At 37.1% G+C, this 16,062-nt stretch overlaps 1 protein-coding gene across 2 annotated transcripts; it reads right to left on the bottom strand.

Moving 5' to 3' along the window:
* Window positions 1-471: 471 nt before the first annotated feature.
* LOC127977198 (AP-2 complex subunit mu-B) lies at window positions 472-15,661 on the bottom strand. 2 transcript variants are annotated; one of them, XM_052581914.1, is made up of 11 exons: window positions 15,480-15,661; window positions 13,150-13,309; window positions 10,870-11,135; window positions 9,701-9,783; window positions 7,291-7,426; window positions 7,036-7,180; window positions 3,659-3,778; window positions 3,450-3,585; window positions 3,264-3,361; window positions 2,346-2,457; window positions 472-2,102 (listed from the first exon to the last, which is right to left on the bottom strand). In XM_052581914.1, the coding sequence occupies exons 2-11, from the start codon at window positions 13,221-13,223 to the stop codon at window positions 1,968-1,970; spliced, it is 1,305 nt and encodes a 434-aa protein (XP_052437874.1). In that variant the 5' UTR covers window positions 13,224-13,309; window positions 15,480-15,661; the 3' UTR covers window positions 472-1,967. The 2 variants fall into 2 exon arrangements, with proteins under 2 accessions (XP_052437874.1, XP_052437872.1); XM_052581912.1 differs by having other exon boundaries at window positions 13,150-13,264.
* Window positions 15,662-16,062: the final 401 nt, after the last annotated feature.

The raw sequence follows: 16,062 nt of genomic DNA, 5'->3' as shown, positions 1-16,062 counted from the left end.
GAAGCTCTCTTACTTTATGTGCTAAACAAAGCCATTGAACTATGAAGCAAAAAGGCTTTTCAGTTAGAAGTCTCACTCATCCAGTGGATTTTGGTGGTTTGACGTAGTATCCACGTCATTTCTTTTTTTCTCCCCAGATAATTCAACACCCATAATTCACTAGGTTCAACACATTCTTGTGTTCATGTATCTAGCATTTTGGCCAGTTTGATTAAATGCTTCCATCTACAGGATTACAGTACACTCCAGCCAATATAAACCAATCCAGAGAAACATTCACACAACATTTAAAAAGAGCTCTGCTCATAGTAAACGAAGAGTCCAGATAAAACCTCCAAACGCTTGTTTGGAACAGTTAGTTTTAAGTCTTTTTAGTCAGTTATCCAACAGATTTAGATAAAAAGCTAAAAGATACCAACTTTAAAATGGCATAAAATGTTTATATAATATGAAACAAAACCACCAACTCTGTTTAGAGTAACTGATTTTATTAGGATTAAGACAACAGTCACAGAGTTACCAAATGAAGACGATACACAGCAAAAGGAGCCTCATCATCTCTCAGAGCTGAAACATACTGAGGTCAGACGGTGTAAGTGTTATGACACAAGTGTTCAAGAAGATGCACACTTATATCTGCAGGGTCAAGTTTGTAGTGTTGCCTGAAAACGTAACGTAGATAGCACAAGCATAGTAGGCATCCAAAATGCCTTCGCATTAAGATAAATCCTCCAGCGCCTTCCACAGAGTGGAGAGTTTATATGCACATGAAAGGAGCGAGCACGGTGTTCAAGACCTTAAAGGCAGACATGGCTTATATGTTTTGACATCTCCAAAATCTCCTGCCTTAGATCTGGACTAAGGAAAGAGGTTTAGAAAAGGTTCTCCCTAATATTCTAGCCCCTCTCTTAAGTGTTTAGTGAAATGCGTCTTTTTGAAGTTGCATTTGCCTTCAAACTAATCCCATGAGACGTGTTGAAATGCAGGGAGAGATTTCGCTGATGCAAAGACTGACGCAGTGCACTCGACAAACTCATCCGGTAAACTTCAGTCAAGTAAACAAAGTGGTGAACGAGGATGAAAGTGAAAGTGTGACATGGAAAGAAGGTTAAGTGCACAAATGTAAAGTCCCTGAGAGATGTTGGGGACCCCTGACTCACACACATACGCATCAGTCACTATATGACACCAATCGGTGTGGTGGTTTTGTTACAGTGTATATAGTAGCATATATGCATGCACACAGACAGCTGGACTTAAGCTTTAGTACAATTTGTTGCTTTAATTCAAACGTCCTCACACCTCGTTTTGGTCACATCGAGAAATTATTTTATATTGAGACAACAAAAAAACTGAGTCAAAATCAAAATGGTAACATCAGAGTACATAAAACTCTGGATGAACACTGAAAAGATATGCTCAAAAACATTGCGGGCAACTGGCTTAACGTTTACACTAATTCACTGAGAACAAGAATGTGGACGATACCCAACTGATACTCTACAAAAACGACACATGAAGGTTAGCAGATAGGGATTTAGGAGCCAGAAATGGCCACACTGATTCAGCGCTAATCACCGGCTTGAAAAGGGGCCCATGCCTCATATTAGCTGGGATTTAATAGGGACTGGGTCTGGAATGCATGTTGTGGAAGAATTAGAAAGGAGAAACGAATGGGGGTTTACCTATAGCAAGTGAAATTCTGGAGGGACGATAAACAATTTCCATCATTGCAGATAATCTGTGTGTTTTATTCTGAAGGGCACATTTGTTTGAATTCATGATGTTTTGGATGTTCTTTTTGGGTCTCCCTTAGTTGATGTTTTCGGTGTGAACAGAGCCCCATATAAAAAGTTGAGGAAGGGAGGGGAGAGCGAGACAATGAATAACTCCATTCTCTTCGTCCTCTGTTCGTCCCACCCATTTATTCAACTGTGTCTCTCCCCCTCCTCACAGAAGGGCTGCTGTTAGCAGCGGGTCTCATAGATGCCGCTGCGACCGATGTAACGCACCCATTTGATGACATCGTGATCGCTGTAATTGAGCTTTGGCTCGAAGACCTTCAGGTAGCGCACTTTCAGTCCTGATGGAGCAAATGGTACCTGAAAAACAAAAGAAAAATAAAACAAAGATTGCATTAGACTGCACCAAGCATCTAAAGAAAATCTCAGAACAACCTGGTATACTACTGTATCAGCATAAATACATGCCACTTAAAAGAACTTTTAAAAATATCCGTCCAGTTTTAGAGACCATGCTGAAAAAAAAAAAAAAAAAAAGCTGCAGAACAGCCTAAAGAAGAAGTTGTCTACATGTGTGAAAGAGGTTGGGGGCTTCAGGCTGACCTCAAAGTTCATGGAGATGGGTGGGCGAGCCCACTTCTTTTTGTCATTAGTGGGAAGCAGCTCGATCTCGGCACTGATCTGAGATTCCTTCATACCAGCCATTCGCTTGATCCTACAAAAAAAATTCAAAAAAAGTCAAAAATTAGCAGAATATTTAAAAGAAAAAAAATACTACTATTTCTGTTTCACCTCAACTTTAAAGAGAATTCTGAGAAATATTTGCATTTGTATGTTAAGTTCCAATCCTTGGAATTTAGTTTTAAGTGAGTATTTATTATTGTAAAATTGTCTCCAAAAAGGCAAAAACATCCTGATATTTTGGATGGACAGACAAAGTATTTGGAATGACAGATGGATGGACAGAGGTATTATGGATGGATAGATGGACGATATTGTATTGTATTGATGGGTGCAGTATTTGGATGGATGGACGGATGGATGGATGTATAATGTATTTGGATGGCTGGATGAATGGATAAAGTACTTGAATAGATGGATAAGGTATTTGTACTGATGAGTGGAGTATTTGGATGGATGGATGGATGAGGTATTTGTATTGATGGGTGGAATATTTGGATGGATGGATGGATAAAGTACTGGTTGGATGGATGCATACAGATGGATGATGGACGAATGAGGTATTCGTATTGATGGGTGGAGTATTTGGATGCATGGATACACAAAATAAAAATAAAAAAACTTTCTGTAGTTTTTAACAAACAGTCCTTGAAATTACAAATGTAAACCACGCTATTCCCAGGTTTTCCATGACAATGGGAGCATAAGTTAGTAATAGTCTTAAAAAAGTATGAAGCAAATTTTGTTTAATGAAATCCTCAATCCTCTGTTTTTGAATGGCCAAAACCGATGAAAACGCAAATGAAGATAATAAACTTGTACAGTAAAATCAAGCCGTACTTCCAAACAATGGCGTTCTCACTGGCTTTGTACTTGGCTTTTCCCTTCATACAGATAACTTGAACCCCACTGGTGTTGAGTGGAGTAGGAATGCGCACCTGTAGAAACACACGATTTACACTTCAATACATAAAACCAATTATGCACTTTGAGAATAATGAATGTTATTTCTGCTGTCAGTCTCACCTCTATCTTCTGTGCCAGCAGGGAGGGCTTGAAGTTGGACTTGATCACCACCTTCACCTCCAGCTTGGTGCGGCCCACCTCACGGACCAATGGGATGACGCGGAAGGGGAGGATGATGTCTTTAGTGGTGCGGTACCTGAGACAAGGACACTGTCATGGTGCTGTGGGACACACTCGTATGCAGTCACACACACATGCTCTTCACTGACCTCATGAGCTCATACTCTCCATCAGGAGGGATGAAGCTGATACTGCGCTCCGAGTCAAACTTGCTGAGACGGACACACTGATGGAACGTGCAGTCATCGATCGCAATGGACTGTTTCCCACTGCAGCAGGGGACACAGAGGAGAGAAACGATGAGGAAACAATGAAGCATGAGCAGAGACTGCAGAGAGACCGAACACACATCAATCATCAGGGGTGTGACGGCAGAAAATGGTCAACTGGGAAAGATTGTGATGTATAACGCAGGATGTATTTAGATTGCTACATCAGTGGGAAGGGCTTTTTATGCATTTACACATGAGAGTGATGAAGAAACATGAACTGATGCGAAAACACAAAGCTTGATGCGTCCTGAACAAGGAAAGGAAAGACTTGTTAGGCACAACACAAAGCAGGCTTCACCTAGTTAACGATTGTCAAGCAACCTCGCAACTTGACACATTTTAACTGATATGTGAAGTTTAATAGCTATTTTACAACAGCTGTGAATGTTGCTTATTCAGTTACAGTTTAGTAAAATTTCTGCTTGTGTTGCAAAATAAAGTCTGACATATTAATTTGTTACAAAATTATTTTTGACTAGATGTCAAAGTTCCAAATAACTGTCATTCAGTCAGTTATGCAAAACATCTCATTTAATATCTAAGCCATTTTTAATTTCCATCAACAACTGCACTTTGGTTCAAAAGTTTTGTTGTCTGCAATTTTTTTAGCAAGAAGTCTTGTGTTCACCAAAACAAAAATGCAAAATGTTTTGCTGCTTAAGAAACTTTTCTTAATAAATATTAAAAACAGGCTTCATATTTTTTTGGATACATTTTTTAAGATTAATTTGATGCATATAAAGTTCAAAAGTTCAAAATGCCATTTATTTGAAACAAATCTTTTTTATCATTATGAATGCCTTTATTGCCAAATTAATGAAGGCATCTTTGCTAAATCAAAATATATATATATTTTTTTAATTATACCAACTCCAAACATTTGAATGGTAGAGCATATTGCAGTAAATATAATTATTAAATTGTGCAAAACTGTGATACCGCTTACCTCGGTTACCCATGATGCACAAGCACATCCTGCTATACTGTCATTATGTTGGGAAGGATGTTTGTTTTTAGCATGGTGACCACAACAAAACCGCATGGGAAGGTCTGTAAGAGGGATGTGGTTTAGATACTAGATTTAAGTGACTAGCATTATGTTGTGGTCAGAGCTGAGGGGGGCAGGTGCTTGAGGGGTCACAAGAGAAGATCACTTTAACACAGACTCTAATGAGTCTATTAGTTCACTCAGGTAAGAGGCTTTTAAGTAAAACAAGACAGGGGACAGACTTTGTATGAGACGAGACAAATAAACTGAAGAAAACGCTACAATCCTTTACCAAGAGCTGCTAAGCACCTCACATCAGGAGGCAACGGCAGTGTCATCCCATGCAAAAAGATCATCTTTATTGAAACGTTTGATGGCATGACACGAAGACAGCGGACAAATGGCTAAGACAGGACAGAGTGAAGGTGATAGATCAGGTGACGTCAGGAGTGAGAGTTACGCTACCTGCCCCCCAACTCACTGAAGTCCAGCAGGAGAGAGGCACACAAATCAACAGAAGAAAATGGAAAAAATAAAGGGCGAATCCAACATTCCTCTGTAAAGATTCATATACCTTCTAGCACAAAATGCAGCAGGGGGAGAGTGAGACCGCGAGACAGGATGTTACAGAACACAGAAAAGGCCAGGAGGAATGAATTCGCTCCATGTGAGACTTCCTGTAATATTGTGTCCAACTGGTCTGCTCATAAGGCCTTACATTTGAAGCCGAGGGGGATGTTATACAAATCAAAACTACTCCAATTTTAAAGTCACTGTGGTCTGGCATTTACAACCCATTTTACTTTTACAATGTGATGGATTTTAACATTTAACAGGACTTAAATCAGGATTTAGGCAAATTTGGTCCTAGAGAGCCAGAGTCCTGCAGAGTTCAGCTTTAACCCTACTCAAACACACCTGAACCAGCTCATCAGTGTTTTCAGGATTACTAAGTCTACCGGTAGGTGAGGTTTTTTTTTTTTCAGGCTTGGAGCTCAACTCTGCAGAACTGTGGCTCTCTAGGACTGAACTTGCCTACCCCTGACTTAAATGATCAGGAATTGACTTTACTGTAAATTAGTTCTTATATAATGGGGGTTGTAGGGGAGAGATTCAAAAATATGACCAACTGTGTCACTAATATGCCACTTGTCAATTCCATTTTTTGAAGAACTCGGGTTCTTAACCGTGTGTTTGTGAACCTCTAGGGGTTTGTGAGATAGTCACACAAATGCTGATCCTAGATTAAATTTAAAGGGGTCATAATATGTAGGGCTGCACAATAAATCGCATGCGATATTTAATGTGCATCGTGTCAGTATAGCCGCTTCGGTAATCAGCTGATGCAGCCCTAATAAAATGCTTTTTTAGATCTTTATATTAGGTTTCTGGAATTTAGCTTATGCAGTTATCAAAGCTTTTTCTTTAAAAAGAAAAGTTGAAATATTTGTAAAAACAAAAAAAAAATTATATATATATATATATCTGATGTTTAAGACGGCCAGCGCTATAATATAGTCATATATGTTTGAACCAGAGTCAGACTGAAATGAACCAGTGATTAAAACACAGACATGAGTTTCCAAGAGCAAACCTCCTTGATTTGCATATGACTGTTAGAGGGCATGTAGAGGAAAATCATGACATCACAACTGGAGTGATTTCAATTCCTGGCGTTTCAGAAAACTCATTTTAAACTGGAGTTTGCTTCGAGGTATGAAACTTGCATGATTCTTTAAATGTAGAGTAACATCTTACATGTGTAAATATTAATGCCATTTTGATTATCCATTTCATAACCCCTTTATTTAAAAAAAAATTGTGCTAAATTAATTTATATTAATATGTGTGTGTTTGTTATGTATTTATTATGTATATATAAATACACACATACAGCATATATTTTGAAAATATTTATATGTATATATTTATATTCCTGTGATTCATATTATAATTACACTTATTTAATACATAAACATAACATATTTCTAAAATATATACACATGCATGTGTGTATTTATGTAAACATAATAAATGTACACAGCACACATACATATAACATGTAAACAATTATTTTGGATGAGATAAATCGTTTGACAGAACAAAAAAAATATATATATATAAAGGTGATAAGTTAAATAACTTAATGGCCTTAGGATGAGTGATTAAATGGCAATTAGTAAATTAGTAAGAAGCATAAACAATCTTCAATGATTTATTTATCACAGAGGCTCTCACATTTCCATTTCAGTGTCATCCAACTCACCTTTTGCCCGAGTCATCAGTCGTGCCACCTTTGCCCTGCTTGTCAATGACAATCTTGTCATTCATGCCAAACTTGCACTCAGGCATTCCACTCAGATAGCTCTTCATCACCACACGCCCTGAGACATGTGCACTCAACACCTGACCTGCACACACACAGACGCACTGAAAACACAGCTACATGAAGTTTCAATGCAAAGTAATGATCTCCATGTGGTACTGTAACTCTCAGCCAGTAGAGGACAGTAAGGCTCACCCTGCGGAGACATCAGCAAGTTCACACTTTCCAGCACATCCAGGAAGAGTTCGTTGCGGCGATATTTGATGCCCTCACGTCTCCAGCCGATCTGTCCGGTGACCTGACTGGTAATCTGAGACTGCTCCTCTTTCGTCTGAGAAGAACCAAAAACGTAGAGTGTGAGAGAAACATGAGCACCACTAAACAACAAGCAAGTTACTTTGTATTCAAAGTTGTCATGTAAAGCTTATAAGAAATATAAAAGTGAGGTATAGAGTGCTTTAGGGATGCTGTATTTGTAGGCCAACTAGTTAAAGGGGTCATATGACATTGCTAAAAAAAACAGAAAAAAAAAAGAAAAGAGCATTATTTTGTGTATTTTGTGTATTGCAATGTGGTTTTAAGGTTTAAAAAAAACACACAATTGTTCACATATCATACATTATTGTGTAAGGACGAAAGAACCTGAGATACTTTGATCTCCTGAGAAACAGACAATAAAAACATACACGGGCATCTTCAAGACACCCCACAGAGTGGAGGAGCAGGAGACCTCCTCCCCTTCTGGCCATTTGTTTCATTTTAAATCCCTTCACCCATTCTTCCTTCTACTCAGTCTGCTCAAAATGATTACATGAAAATGTCAATGCAAGTGAACTAACACTCATGTTTAGTATCATTGGAAATGTCTCAGTGCAACTGGTACAATGGTCTCACTCTCACAAAAGTAGATTAGAAGATAATACAGATCTGAAGAGTCAAGAGATATCTTGATTACTTTGATGGGAGGGAGTGTCCTTTCCTAGGGCCCTCCATGTAAATTACCCCCTGTTCCCATTGAGTTGTAAAACCACCCAGGCTTGGGACCTGAGTTAATGCAAATTCCAATTGTTAGTTTCTGTCTTCATCTCGGGGGATGTTTGTCTTGGTCTGAGGTATTTAAAGGATTGCAGCAAAAGGATCAGGGCGATTTCTGTAGCCAGAAAGCCCGTAGTGTGTTGTGTGTCTCTTCACTTCATACTATGTATTTTCTAAGGTCAGGTATGCATATTTTACTTTTAGATTCATCTTTGAGAATTTGATGTTTTGTATTGATATGATTTGATGTGTTTCAATTGGATATGTAATTGGCAAAATACATATCTACCTGACTGTAAATAAATTGTTACATTTTGATTCTATTCTGTCTTACTCTGTAATTATTGACTAGTAGATTACGTTGTATCCTTGTTAGCAACATGAGCACCCAAATGAATGAGTTAATATAAAAATAGAGTTAACTAGAATAATCAAATGTCAGAAGAATATTAATTAAAAAGGCATACAACCAATTTGCATTTCAACCTAAATTCGAGGTCATAATAAAATGGAGTCAGATTAAATAATAAAATGGAGTCAGATTTGAGTTTAACCTAAAATGAATAACTCTACGCGCTGAAAGACAGAACACGCAGGAAACCTTCATCCAGCACCGGATACCTTCCTTGGGCCGAGTGTCTGGACCTTACAATTGTTTATCCTCTTTTTAAAATTGCGTCCATTGTTTACAAAGCTCATCGTTCTGAAAAGCGCGGTGTGCTGTGATTGGCCAGCTATCCAGTGTGTTGTGATTGGTTGAATACCTCAAGCGTGTGACTGAAACGTTACGCCCCTTGCCATATTTGGAAACACAGCATCTCTGCGACATAGCAGCAGCAACTATACCACATCGAGAATAAAAGTTACACCATCTTTCCTTGCATATTCATTTGGGCGGTGTTATGCAAATCTTCCCACACAGTGACGTAGACACGTGTTTAAATTAGACGTTTAGGAGAGTATGGACGAGTCTTAACTGTTTAAAAGAATACCTCTTTGGGTTTGAGACTTTAATCTTTGCGCTTTAAGCTTGTAACACTCCGAAAACAAAGGAAAACATGAAATCGCATCAATTGATCCCTTTAACATTTTAGGTTAATTTAGATTTATTTGTTAAATTCCTGAAGACTATCATGAAGATTATCATGATCACCAAAACATGTAAGAATCATAAATCCTTTTTGGTCAGCTAATTTTCTGAAATGAACCTAAAACATCAAAAGTCAAGGGGAAAGAAAATCCTATTGGGTCTTCATCGAGGGATGGCTGGCCTACAAAAAAACATCATCACCGCAGCACTCTATGACTGTGTGAGTACAGCTGTGCTTACATGATGCTGGAGGCAGTGAGTTACAGGTCATCAGGCACGTGGTGAGCAGTGATGTAAAGATGAAGGTGACAAAAACATTAACACACAGTTCAGTTTCCACATGCTTCAATAAAGGCTGTGCTCCGTTAAATCAGATTCCAACACTTCTGTTATAGGTACATTAACTGTCCATTTTCATAAAGCATTCAACATATTAGAAAACCTAATGGACCAAATGCTGGCGTTTCATTCAGAACGCACCTGGCTCTTAATACCCTGTTGAGTAATGAAGGTCTTCAAGGCTCCAGTCTCAGAGTTCTGGGGGTACCCAAAATCCAGGATCTCTATAGTAAGGGCAAAGAGAAAAACTGACTATGTGTTGAACTAATAAAGCAATATATAGGAGTGCTACAGAATCAATAAAGTCAAAAAAAATTTGGTTTTGAACTTGTGGTTCATGTCTATTAGTGTTGAGGTCATCTTATATACTGGTGTACTCTTAACAAAACAAATGCATTCAAAATAAATACTTTTTTTTAACCAGAAAAAAAAAAAAAAAAATCTTAACCCCACTTTAATATATATTATGAAGAAACATATAATATAAAACTCTATAATAAACAATTATACATTTTAAAATGTATATATTTTAGGGAGTTCAATAATATTTTTTATATTTTAGATAATATTTATTAAAGTTATTACATTGCTTTAATTAAATGTAATGTATACATATGATTTAAATTAAATGTAATTGTATAGCATTTAAATTAAATTACAAATAATGTTGTTCAAGCAAAAGATTTTTATAGAGCTTCCCAACAATCAGATTGCTTCTGTCTATTGTACAGTGTCTGTAAAGTGAGATTTTATTATGGAAGGGATGCAAACTACAGCTTAAAAACAATGTTGTCAGCATCTTCAATAAAGAAAATTGTGCTCATCAAGAGTCTTAAATGTCAGGTATCACAAGGGTTTCTAAATTTATGGGGCATTATAGTCAGTCAAGGCAGTTCTACAGAGCTGCTTTATAGCTGAAAGTAAATTAGTTTCATAACTGATTAACTGTGCAAAACTGAGCGTTATTTTTCTGTTTATTACTGTGAAGCTGCTTTGAAACAGTCTGTACTGTATAAAGTGCTATACAAATAAATGTGACTTCACTTGTATATTAACAGCATCCATCTCAGAGAGCAGAGGAGATGGCTGTCTGTGTGTGCAGTATTTTCTTTAGGTTTTGATTTTCTCATCGACATTTCATAAAAATCAAAACCTAAAAAAACAACAGCACAACAGCTGTGGGACCGTCTGGAGCTGAAGAGAAAACTCAACTGCAGTATAATCAATGTTATGTCAAGCAACAATCAGGCAAATTTCTTTTTACTGTATCAATAATTTAAAGATAATTCAGTAAAGGGAAGTTCTCATACCATCGAGAAGCTCGTAGATCAACACAAAGTTGTTCTTGATGTTCTCCTCGCTGATCTTGCCGAAATAGGCCGCCATGACGTCACACATCTTATAGAGGAACTCAAACACCATGGCTGCGTTGACATTCTGCTTGGTAACGGCAGCCAGCCAGATGTTGGAGCGCTTGACGTGGAAGAAGCTGGTGCGGGCGATGTTGGTGACAGGTGAGCGCACCTGCTGGCGAGCGTGGATCACATTCACACGGAACGCATCCACTGCATTCCTCCTGCAGAAACACCATCAAGATGGTGTGAGACTGGTGTGGATTTATCCCAAACATAACAGTTAGATCAACCAACTAAACAGAAAAATTATCAAACAAAATCTCAACACTATACCTAATCAACACCTCCACCAAACGTGATTGATTGGACTGCTCTAAAAAAAAATGTATAGCATTAAAGCTGCAGTCGGTAACTTTTGACGCTCTAGCGGTTAATAAACAGAACTGCTTGCGTCTTGCGGAAGAACATCGTAGCTGGAACTACTTCTCTCTGTTTAGGTCTATGAAGAATCACAAAGGTACTGGGTTACTCTGCCGCGGTATCCCCCGAAGCAATCTAAAATAGTCCGAAAATAAACACTTATTATAGGTGCACCCTAGTGATTCAGGACAAGCTAAAAACACGGTTTGGAAAATGGATTCATGGTGTACTCGCTTATTATATACATTTTTCTACATTTTGAACACAAAATTGGATTACATTTTTTTTTCCGTTAAATTTTTCTTGACTTTTTTTTAATGGTTTAATTCAATTGTATTAATCAAAAAGCATTTTTAATTAATTAAAATCAGGAAAGTTATACATTCACATCAGTTTATTAAAAGTTTAACAAAAATGAAATGTTTAGAGCCCTATGAAATGTTTTTTTTTTCTTCACCATATGGTTTATTGTAACCTAATTCAGTGTTTTAGCATGTCTAATTATTTAAATGCATGAAAACAACTTAATTTATTAAATTTTTTCTTACAGTAGCTTTTTTTCAGAAATCTTGTTTTTTTTTTAGTTATCAAATGAAGGCATAAAACATTGATTTCATTTATATTTTAATCACTGAAAATTAAGCAAACATTATTTTTTTGGTAAACAAAGGGGATTTTACTATTAAAATTAAAACATGGAGGGAATGTTTGATTATTCCTTAAAAATAATGTTGGTTTCTTTTCAGTAGTAGTAGGCTACATCCATTCTGCTGAACAATACATTTCTGGCAAATACTTGTCTTTAAACTAAACCGAACCTTCCTTTTGACGCGTTGCCATTAATACCTTTACAGTTCTGTGTATGTGATGTGACACTAGTTCATGTGCCAGCCAAGCTACTGCCATTGAGATGCTGCCCTAAACAGTGTCATAAACAGGTGAAACAAGACTGGGTTCTGTGCACTGGTTGTTGATTGGCGGTTGAGATGTGGGTGTGGGATTCAAAAGAGGCGGCAGATGAATGTGAGCTTGCATGGGCAGAGTTTAATTTAAATTTCCTAAATGATTTGAAAAGACCTGTATACGTTCTCCAGAGAGGCATTTTTTATGACATTCTGATTTAACATTACAAGTTCAAAAAATGTTAAACATATACACAAATGAACTGTAGACACGGAGGGCTTTAATTTCATGATGACATTAAATGCGGTCTCCTTCCCAGAGTTCCCTTTCCTCCAAGCACACTCATCATGCACACGCACTGCGACTTCATCTAATGATCTCTTTCTCATAAAGCGCTGCACGCCTGCGTGAACACACACACACACACACACACACACACACACACTGCGACAGTATGAGCTGGCAGCGGTGTACAGACCCACTGTATCCATAGCAACCCTTCTCTGAACAGACCATCTCTGTGGTTTAAGGGATTCCTGGATCTCCCAAAAAAGGAACTTCCACGAAATCAGAGGCCTAACATTCATTCTAAAATTCTAACAGTGATCTAAAATTGATCTTGATTGTGTTCCACACTCCTGTTTCTCTTAACACCCAAGCTGAAGATGGAACTGGGTCACATATGGGGAAAAAAAAAAATGTCGGGTCAGGACATTTATCCCTACACAATCAAGTGGAATCAGATCTGACAGGGTGAATAAAAGAAGGAAAAGAAATCAAACCGACACATCATGAAAACATGATATGCATGAACATGAAGGACATGTACCCTTGATGATATAACCTGGATCTACCTCCTGTTGAAGCAATCAGAGCCCAACTTCTCCACAACCTCACATTTCACGGACTTACCCGATGTCATCCCGGTAGACCCGGGAGATCAGCACCTCGCCCTTGTGATTGTAGATGAAGAGTCCTCCGATCATGGTGCTGGTCTCACTCAGTGTTCACTGGCCATGATGGAAAACTGAAGAAAGAGGCGGAGCCAAGCTGTAAGTCACTGGATGGGGAACTCATCAAAAAAATAAGGACAAAGACTTTGACTCCTTAACGGTCACCCGACATTTTTTTTTTAAAATAGGCATGAAATTGCACTATACAAACTTAAATTGTTGTCATTTATGAACACAATTTAGGAACACAGAGCTAAGGTTGGTCTCTTTTTAAAGAAGAAAATCAGCAGAATATTGCAAAAGTGGATTTTTTTATTTATTTATCAAAATGTTATAGAAATTTTTAATTACTGTAAATAAAAATGCACTATACTCATTTTATTTTATATATAATACATATTCTATATAAAAGGTTTTACACTAAAATTGGTATAAAATTAAAGCCTTATGACTAAATAAGTTATGTCCCAAATTTGAAGTTGATGTGAAAAAATGTAGGTTTCTGTGAGATTATAGTTAGATTTTAGTTACTCCATTGAATTCTTTTTAATGCATTTTTCTGTCACAGACGTCTACTACTACTAATAATAACAATAGTCTTGTTATCTTCAGAGGCATCAGTCACACTATTCTCTATTTGGCATTATGGTTGCAAAAAAGAAATATTCCAGATATTTTGGAAACTTTTCAGAATTTTTGAAATATTCCAGGGATTTTTTGAAAGTTTCCAGAAATTTACCAGAAAATTTCCAACCCTTTGCAACTCTATTTAGCACAACCCTAATCTACACACCATGAAACATTTTTGCATTGAATTTAAATAGTTTAAATTCTTATTTTTTAATTGCTGTATTACTGTCAATAGCTTTGACTTTAAAAATATATATATTTTCAGGGTGATCTGTTGAAAATGTAAAAAAAAAAAAAAAAAAAAAAAAAAAAACTGCCTTAGAAGCTTAACAAGACAAGAGATTAAAATGCACAACCACAAAGATGCTGAAAGCACGTGGAGATTTTCCATAAAATACCCTGCTCCTGTTACACTAAAAATACACCTCACAGAAATCAAGAAAAAAAAAGAAAAAAAGAAAAATCAATAAAACAAAACAAAAAACATGCAAATTAAATGTGCAGACCACACCAAATATTCTTTCATTAAGAGTAAATGATCTGTGACAGACACATTGGGACAAATTATTAGCACACATTATTTGTATTCACTTTAAAATATGTATTTATTGGAAGGATGAGTAACCAATCAAAATTTGTATTAGCTTTTGGGTAAACTACCTGTATAACGCTTCAAGACTGCAGAAAAACACACTAATTATTAACCAATCCTGCCTTCAAACTCATTTAAGTCTGTTCTGATGGATGAATGCTTAAGGGCTACTGTAGCATTATATTTGATAAGCCTTCTAAATTGTCAACATGAACAAAACGGTTGTACACAATTTACATTCTTGAGTCAGTCAACAGAGTGAGTTTATGCTTTTTTTTAGCAAATAAATGCCTTTTATTATAAATAAACTCAACTGTAAAAACGTCCACCTTTCAGGTTATGATGAATGTCTTTTTGCTGTAAAATATTTAATGATATTTAAAACCAAGCCAAGCAACTTAAGTTTACTTGATTATCCAGAGTAATTATTGATTATCAATCGTCACTGTGTCGTTTTGCGACCACAATAAAAAACAAACCAAAAAACAAACAAGAGATATAAATATAAAATTAAGCATTTAAATATTGTCTTACTAAGACATATTATTGAGAGATATAGTGACAAGTGATATCTACAAGCCGTATAAATATCAAATGAATATGAAATATGAAATGAATATCCATAAAACATGAATATGATGATTAATGAACATGTCATTTCTCGTGATCCTTCATGTCCACTGCGACTCGCCTCAAAACCACACTAATATCTTGAAATACATGCTGTTTGTTTACTATATCGACGTATAAATAAAACAGATTTTTTAAAATTTAAAACAGTTGTCCGAAATGCACCGAAATCGTTGACAGTAACGTTAACGTTATGTGGCGCTAGCCGCAGCTTTTTCCATTCAAATGCAAAGACATCACGGTTTTATGCGTATTAAATTATGTTTTCTTTATTTATAGAATCCCAAATTCTCAATGCTATTAATGTAACACATTTCCATCAGTGAATGTAACGTGAAGAACCCGCGTCCAGCTGGTTAGCTGGTTAAGCTAACGTTAACTATAACTAGCCCGGCTCGGCTGTCACGACTGACTCGTCGGTGGATTCCTTCACTCACCTCGGTGTGTCAGTCTCTGTGTCACTCCGGACCGGCCCCGACCGGATCAACAGAGGCAGCTGTGTCCGGCTCTGACAGAAGCTCCGTGTTATTCCGCGTATTCGGTGTTTTAGGTTGTGGTCACCGTTCACTCAAAAATCCAAGATGTCGCCGCTGCTCCCGCCCTCTGCAGCAGTCAGCTGACACGCGCACGCTCGCGCACGCTCGCGCACGCGCAAACGTTGGTTTCGTATCGAAAAAGCCAAATGGATCAGAAAACGAAAGCCGAATCGTTCAGGCCCATAGTTCACGACCCATAGACAGAATCCGTTTTAACAGAGGTGCTGTTATTTGCTGAACTCAACTTGGTTTTACAACCTCTGCGGAAGAAAATAAGGTCATTGCGACACTTTACATGTATTATTCGAGATGTAGGTAAGCCTTTAGTAGCAGATAACAAACAAAAACAAAATGCTACACAGACACAGACTGTGCTTTTATATAACGTTACGTGTTTAGGTAAAGAGTAATAATAAAAAAATTCCACTAAGTGTACTTAAGGAGAGTACACCGTCATGGTATTTTTAAACAATTAAATACTCTT

This window comes from Carassius gibelio, chromosome B18, assembly GCF_023724105.1.
Source record: "Carassius gibelio isolate Cgi1373 ecotype wild population from Czech Republic chromosome B18, carGib1.2-hapl.c, whole genome shotgun sequence".
In the NCBI taxonomy this organism is placed as follows: domain Eukaryota; kingdom Metazoa; phylum Chordata; class Actinopteri; order Cypriniformes; family Cyprinidae; genus Carassius; species Carassius gibelio.
The sequence above is the reverse complement of the archived record's forward strand: the minus strand, read 5'-3'. Positions and strand labels throughout refer to the sequence as shown.

Bases quoted from the DNA above. Each gene is read 5' to 3' on its own strand.
- LOC127977198 (XM_052581914.1), bottom strand. From the start codon at position 13,223: ATGATCGGAGGACTCTTCATCTACAATCACAAGGGCGAGGTGCTGATC. The intron at 7,427-9,700 runs GTGCGTTCTGAA...GGTTCTTCTCAG, and splicing joins AACAGGGTATTAAGAGCCAG to ACGAAAGAGGAGCAGTCTCA. The intron at 2,103-2,345 runs GTCAGCCTGAAG...TTTGTTTTTCAG, and splicing joins CCATCTCCATGAACTTTGAG to GTACCATTTGCTCCATCAGG.